Source organism: Phaethon aethereus (genome assembly GCF_964289735.1).
Source record: "Phaethon aethereus genome assembly, chromosome: 1".
NCBI classification, from domain to species: Eukaryota; Metazoa; Chordata; class Aves; order Phaethontiformes; family Phaethontidae; genus Phaethon; species Phaethon aethereus.
In genome coordinates, this window is record NC_138575.1 from 64,030,203 (window position 1) to 64,037,860 (window position 7,658).

Genomic DNA, 7,658 nt, shown 5'->3' on the forward strand with positions numbered 1-7,658 from the left:
TCCAGCTGACTTTGGTGGATGACACGTACTAGTAGTGCTAAGCACTTGCGTAAGGCCTGGCAGGACCATAGCTCTGGTCCCTCTCAGTTTCCCATCCATGAAAAGAGTTTAATATCCTGCTATAGTCCCTTTCTCTGGAAAGGTTTGGATTTGGGGTCACTTACTTGTTCAACCAAACATATTATTTACTTGATTTTCTTATTGTTATCAAGGAGCTATAAGACTTTAAAGGAGAAGACTCCTTCTGGTCCCTGCTTTGACAAGCTGTCAATCAAATTGGTGAAAAATATGCCCATTCTAAAACAATAAATAGCACAGATTACACAGAAAAATACCTCTCCAGTTCTACAGCTCAGCCTTCCCATGTCAAGCGTCAGCCGAGAGCAAGTATTTCCAGTTCAGCAGCTCAGCCACTTATGTAAGGAAAGGACTGTAGAAGAATAGCTAGACCTTATCACTTGTCAGAAAACTCTTTAGTGACTTGATTTTTCTTTATAAAATGTAATAACTGTCAGAGGTAGAGAATATATATCTCTTCCCAACTGGCAGCCAAGGGTAGCTGCAAAGGGCAAGTAGTGTGGATACTCATAAATGTGTGATTACCGGCATTTCTACTGAAGGAGAGAGGAATATTGATGCAATATTCGTCATTTTTATTGGCTTAATATTCTTCTTTCGTAGCACCATATCCAAACTGCTACATCTTTCTTCACATACAGTAGTTGTCCATCTAAGATACTCTGTTGCTCTTTCCATTTCTAATCCAATTCTCTCCAGATGCTTGTGGAAAGCCAGAATATGAGGGTTCGCTGTCGCACACCTTCCCCATCGAAAAGATCCCTGCCGCTGCAAGGATTGCTTTCAGCTTCCAGACTGCTGTGCAGTAGCTTCCCCTCCTTCTCGATCACCTGCCCTGTTTCAGGTGTCAGTGGATGTTCCGAGTGTTTAGGATAGCAGGGCCCTCTGGAGACATGTGTTTCACTGTGCGTAGAACACCGTGGCCTTGTGTCCTCTTTGAGGCACGCCAGGATCCTGCGATGATAGCCCAGGGAAGGTCTGCGTGATGGTAGCTTGTTTGTGAATGTGGCACCCCAAGGAATTCTTTAATGGAGGAGGTGATAGCTTTTCAGTTACAACTCTTGGGAGCGAGGTGGTGAGTTGCAACTTGTGAATGCTGATGGAGAGGCTTTGGGACAGACGAGTTGAAGGGAACCCACCAGTGCTCCTTTAGCACTGTGAAAAATAAGTAAGAAGGCAAGCAACGTCCTTGGAAGGAAACTGTTCTCAGTATCTGCTCCACATTTACCTGGGTAAGAAGCAATGCTGAGACTAGCTCCATCACAGACTGAGACTGGATTAATCAGCTGTTCCCTGGACTGAACTGGCCACAGTGAGAGAATGGAGAGGAGACTCCATGGGAAAAAGGGATCTCTTTCTTTTTAAAGTGCACACTCAAGAAGTTAAGAGATGGATTCCTTTTTCTCCATGGCATTTCTGTTCCTGTTGGGGCTGTTTCCACCATTAAGCCTAATTACTTAGCTTTTTATGTGCTATCCATTTCTTTTCATCATTTTAAACTTCAGTTGCCATAACAACATAATGCAATCAGTGAAACATAACAGCTATTTTCTGTAGTCAGGTCTGTGCACTGTCAAGGATGTGAGCCATTTAAGCAAATCTTCACCACCCCCCTTCCTCCGTCCTCTTTCTTGCTTGCTCTTTTTCTCCCTAAACAAGCTCATAACAGGAAGGAGAAACCATCAGGAATAATTAGACACAATAGCAGAGCAAATCCCAATCGTACTCATGCAGTCTAGTCTAATGAACTTCTAGCACTAATCTTGGAAGCACTGATGTTCCTTTTTAATCACTTTTTCGATGCCATAGATAGATCAGTTGCAGCAGGACCTTGATAATCCACGCTAGAGTCAGGAGACCCAGTGCTTATTCAGAGAAAGAAAAGAAAACCAAAAACTTTACATACTTCGCTCATTTTTTCTTCATTCGTTTCTCAGTTTCAAATGCTTGTTGAGAATATATGCCCATTGTACCGTATTAGTAAATAGAATGGAGTGTATTCTGTAGATTCATGGGATTTTATCATGAAAAGTCGTAGCATCTATTATTAAATATTGCTGGAAGGCTGGGAGAAACTGCCACGTTTTCGTGTGGGTGGTGAGACTTGCAACAAAGCATAGTATAACTGCTGGGCTTCTACTGCACACATACACAAAAAGCAGTCTGAAAATAAATCTGGCAGTCTGGTTCAGTGCTATTCTAAGCAGTGTGAATATAAGACCTATCCACAATGTCTCACTCTTTGACCTCCATGAAGGCTTTCCTGGAATAGCAACAAGTGAGTTTTGAAGCCTGGGATTTGGCTTAAGCAGCCTCTCTCTGGCAGAGGACTGAAGGGTGTGCTTTCCTTTATGGAGCTAGTCTGCCGTAGGCAGGGTCTTCTGGTGGCTTCCAAATTGATCATTGCCCATTCACTCTTTCCACTTGTGTGTTTGTGTTTCAGCACCTTGTCCAAGCAAAGGAAGAACGTCATCAGCTGTGTCACCGTGCATGACTCCCCATACTCCGATTCCTCCAGCAACAACAGCCCTTACGCCATGCAGCATCGTGCCGGGCAGAATACTGGGAACACCTACGACACCAAAGGGGTTCCAGAGACTCACTGCAGTGGGAACCCCCGAACGATCATCGTGCCACCACTGAAAACCCAGGCCAGTGAGGTGTTGGTAGAGTGCGATAGCCTGGCACCAGGTAAATTGCACCTCTTCCGTCAAGAAAATTAGTAAGAAATAAATGATTTATCTTGGAAGAATCTCATTGTTCGGTTTCATTTTGTTTGTTTGTTTGTTTGTTTGTTTTGTTTTCCAAAGAAACTGTGCTCCTGCCCTTCTCTCAAGTGACACATCTGTTCTTGGGAGCCATATGGCATTATTTATGTGCCCTGGTACACTCAGGAGTCACGGGGGCAAGTGTCGTTCCCAGTTACTTCTGTACAAACCCAAGAACAGAATGCAGCCTTTAGCTCAACATTTGACATGAAAGGCTCCCAAATGCAAGTGTGAACCTTTGCTGCCTTGCTTTTCCATAGGTTTACTTTAAAACGGGTAAGAGATTGAAAACACATGTGTATTTTCATCCAAACTTGTTGACGTTTCTGGGAAGAACATTTCCCCAGGATCTTCATTATGGACTGATGAGGTTTGCTCATCCAGAGCCTCTGCAATGCTAGGTAGTACAATGTGTTGAAAAGGGGCTTATGGTGGAAGTCTGGCTGAAAGCAATTGGCTTTGAGCTACTTGGCAGCCCTTTCTTTTGACGCACACAAAGGCTCAGAGGGTGAGCTCCCCACTGGCTCCTTCTCCCTCCCTTCCTACTCACCATGAGGTCAGCCAAGCCAGGGCTTTTTTGTGCTGTGCACACTATACTTTCCTACCTCTCCTTGGGATTTGTGCCTGCATCGTGCAGTTCTGCTGGCAGAACAGTTTCTCACACTTCTGAAGGATCTGTAAAGCCTTCTCCAGGTCTGGTTTAGGTCCAGATACCTCTAGGATAACAGGCCGGCCATGTATTTGAAGCACTGCTGAGATACGCTGTTAATTAAGAGAAATCATTTTCTTATCCTGCTTCTGTTGTATGTCTCCTCCCAAAAGCCACTCTGGAGGAGATTCAGTGAGGAAAAGGTAGGGTGAGCAATTAAAGAATGTGATGTAAGCTACAAATGTGTTTCCTTTCCTGGCACAGTCACCACCAGTCACCACTCATCCTCCTACAAGTCCAAGTCCTCCAGCACCGTGACCTCCACCAGCGGTCACTCTTCAGGGAGCTCGTCTGGAGCCGTTGCCTATAGGCAGCAGCGGCCAGGAGCACATTTCCAGCAGCAGCAGCCTCTTAATCTAAGTCAGGTAAGTCAACCAAGACAAATTTTGGTGGTGTGTCATCCAGCTGTAACCTACCACTCCTCCAGCATGTGGTGTCCTGTTCCAGTCTAATGATAGTTGGGCCCCATGTCGAGTTTGATCGACTTGTTTCAGGTTCACTGCAAACCTTGATCTTCCAGCTCAGGCAGTAGAGGTAGTGCAGATCCCACCCCTGCGTGTACTGGTAATACTCTTACCGTGTGTTTTGAAGTCAGATGATCTAACAGTGTGAGCAGGAATAATGTGAGTGAGAGTGCAGTGGCTCAGACACAGAGGAGTGGAGCAGCACCATGTAGGAAGGACTGAATTCTCCTTAGCTATAGGTAACCATGGGGAGAGTATCTTCCAAGTGAAGGGAGTGCATCCTGCGGGGTTGGGAGAGAAGTCCCCATCGGATGTGGCAAGGCAAAGCAGAGCCTCTAAGCATATACATGACCTCATGTAATGAGTTTGACCCATCCCGTGATAAAGCTGGGCTGAGATTTGGGCAAATCCTGTTACCTGGCAGCATGCAGTTCTCAAGATGTTTCGTAGCCTGTGATCAAAACACCCAGGGAGCTCTCCACACGCTTCCGTAAATAATACCCTTTTCACGTACTGCACCTGGGGCCTCTCTCTACCCCAAGGTGAGGTAATGAGAGTAGGGAAGTTACAGCACAGTTACCAACGTTTCAAGAGGAGAAAGTCTGGAGAGCTCAGAGGACAGCGCTGGTTTGCATCCAGAGCTGGATATAAGCAGAAGTGTTTGTGGGTTTTTTTAAATAATTTGGGGGAAAAGAATGTCCCTTCTCCCTCAAAATGTAGTTGAAATTTAAAAATTTAAACAAACTTGAAATAAAAGTGAGTGAAAAGGGGGAAAGTGGGCAAGATGCTGTTTCGAAGAGTGGGGGAGGAGTGTGGCTGCCACATTTCAGGCCACAATGACAGCACAGGGAGTGCTTACAAAGAGGATAAGGTGGCTTGGAAGAATGGAAGGAAATAACGTGGAGCAGTGCCCTTCTTGCCTTCTAATTCCTACTTTATTCGTTATTTAATACTCTGACTACAAATGACCAGGAAAACTCCTTGACATTATTGTGCATTGCAAAAAAAAAACTTAGAAAATCCCTGAAAAAGTACATTGCTCTTGCCCTGCTGCAAGAAATTGCCTGTGCTCAAGTAATTATAGCTGATTACATGAGGGTACCAGGCACCTGCAGGATCTGATCAAGCTGAGGGTCTTATCTTTAAAAAAATAGTTATTTTACTAACTGAGGAAATGATAACCGCAAAGACCCAAATTGAGCAAAAATAAATTGCCTGCTCCAGGTGTAGTTAGGCAACATCATTCCCCTGGGCTATCAGCGCACCGCATTTCATCAGCAGAGGGTTCACTATCAAAGGCCGTGTGTTGTGTGAGTGACTGGACTCGTGGAAGATGTTCTTAGGAGCCAGGCAGCCAAGGCTGGGTCTTCATGTTAGCTGTGTCAGCAGGTCCGGGCTCAAAGTGGGGGACTCCGTTGTCCTTTTGGGGGCCATTTTGGTGAATGTATGAGACTACAAGGTCTTCCTAGGCTTGGGAGGGACCCTTTGCCATCATTCATTTTCAAGGGAAGACTGTGGTGGTGCTGAGCGTGTCAGAAGGAGCGCAAGGTACTTTCCTGAGGCCGTCCTGGTGTTGTAGGGAGGCTCCCAGACACCACTGAGGAGGTAAAGAGCCGACTCCTGTCTTGTAACTGCTTATCACTGTTACTGTCTTTATCCAGGCCCAGCAGCACATCACGACCGATCGCACAGGGAGTCACCGGAGACAGCAAGCCTACATCACTCCAACGATAGCTCAGGCCCCGTACTCTTTCCCACACAATAGTCCCAGCCATGGTACAGTTCATCCTCACTTGGCCGCGGCTGCCGCTGCTCACCTGCCCACCCAACCCCACCTCTACACATACACCGCCCCTGCCGCCCTGGGCTCCACGGGCACCGTCGCGCACCTGGTGGCTTCCCAAGGCTCTGCGCGGCACGCCGTGCAGCACACCACCTACCCCGCCAGCATCGTCCACCAGGTCCCCGTCAGCATGGGCCCACGGGTTCTGCCCTCACCCACCATCCACCCGAGTCAGTACCAGGCTCAGTTTGCCCATCAGACCTATATCAGTGCTTCTCCAGCCTCCACAGTCTACACTGGATACCCACTGAGCCCCACCAAGGTCAACCAGTACCCTTACATCTAAACACTGGAATGAGGAGCGAGAGACGCACCCGTCCCGGGGGAGTGAGGTGGCCGCTTTTGTACTGAAGAACGTGACAAACTAACAATGCAATGGGAGGCTCACATGAAACTTGAACGAAGGAGACTTTAAGGAAGAAACGAAAAAGAGGAAAGAAGGGGGAGAACCAATTCTACACTTTTTATTTAAAAAAAAAAAGAAAATGGAAAAAAAGAACAGGAAAAAAAAAACAAACCACAAAAAACAACCATTCTGCACCAAACTAGAGAGAAAGAGAGAGAAGCAGAAGGACCCTCCAGTGGGTCCTGTCTTTTGAAGAACTTCACCAATAGACTTTTAAAGGTTATTTTCATCCAATAGTGAGCTACATTTAGAAATTTGTTGTCCAGAACACCTAAAATGAAATCCATTAGGTTTTTAATCCAATAGATACATGGATTAGGGATTTATCCAGCATTTCAAAGGGTTTATGCCCCATCTTTGCAGTGGTCTCTGTATCCCAAAGCATACATAAGGTTTGGGGGTTTTTTTTCTGGAAATAGTGGGTAAGGGAGGCTGAGGGAGGCGGAGGAAATGTCCCAGTGCTCTAAATTCGGATCAAGCACTGCTATGCTTAAAGACACGTGGGCAAAACAGGCCGTGCAGCACTGGTCGATAGCAGAAGCAATGGGGATTTTTCTCCCTTTCCTTGAACACACTGGATAAATCCCTGAGAAATGCTATTCATAAATGAGATTTCTAATAATGTATGTTGGATTTCAGTTGCATTTCATTTTATTTTATTTGGAAATGTCCTTTTCAATCCCTAGCCATTTTAGTATAGGAGGAGACATTTTAGCTGGCCCCCCCCTCCCCCCGGTAGAATGTAGCACTATACAGGTCATACGCCCTTTTTACTATTTTGTGTTGAACTTCAACGATACCAATAGACTATTCCTCAATGTGATTGCACAAAGAAAAGTGATATAACATAGGCATGTAACAAATGTGATTGTCCAGGTATGTATGTGTGTGTGTATGCGTGTGCGTGCGTGTGCGTGCAGATGCTGCCTTCTCTCTGTGGTGTGTTCCTCGGCACAGCCATTACAACTGTCACAGTCTTAGTTTTACATCATTCCCTCGTAGTGCCTTACCGAACTACAGATGCGGTTTAAGGGTTTACTTCCACTGGTACTCCTAGAAACTGACTGAGGCTAGTCGGAATTTACTCTCAGCTCTTTTTTCTTTTTTTGGGGTTGTTATTGATGATTTTCTTCTTCTGCTGGTGGTGGGTTGGTTTTTTTCCCCCATGTCGTCAGTCTTAGCTCACTTGGCGAGGTGTTGGGGAGGCTCGTCGTGGTTGGAAGTGCATATAGCTGGGTGTTTTGTCGAGCACTGGATGGGCTGGAAGTGACCAGGTTGGTTGTGCTACCCAGTGTGACTCCCAGAGAGTCTGGGGATTCATTTGTGGACTGGTCTGTTTATGTCCTGTTGAAATAGTAGGTTTCCTCCCCAGAAACTGAATTCTCATTCT

General features: G+C 45.9%; 1 protein-coding gene across 2 annotated transcripts in view; it reads left to right on the forward strand.

Annotated features, from left to right (window-relative positions):
* The window catches only part of HIPK2 (homeodomain interacting protein kinase 2), a 91,067-nt gene extending 84,675 nt beyond the window's left edge, over positions 1-6,392 (forward strand). For both annotated transcript variants that reach the window (XM_082014006.1, XM_082014007.1), the window contains exons 12-14: positions 2,522-2,769; positions 3,760-3,920; positions 5,681-6,392. In XM_082014006.1, the coding sequence (XP_081870132.1) occupies positions 2,522-2,769; positions 3,760-3,920; positions 5,681-6,148 (877 nt within the window). In that variant the 3' untranslated portion in view covers positions 6,149-6,392. The remainder of the gene's footprint in view (positions 1-2,521; positions 2,770-3,759; positions 3,921-5,680) is intronic.
* The last annotated feature ends 1,266 nt before the right edge of the window (positions 6,393-7,658 follow it).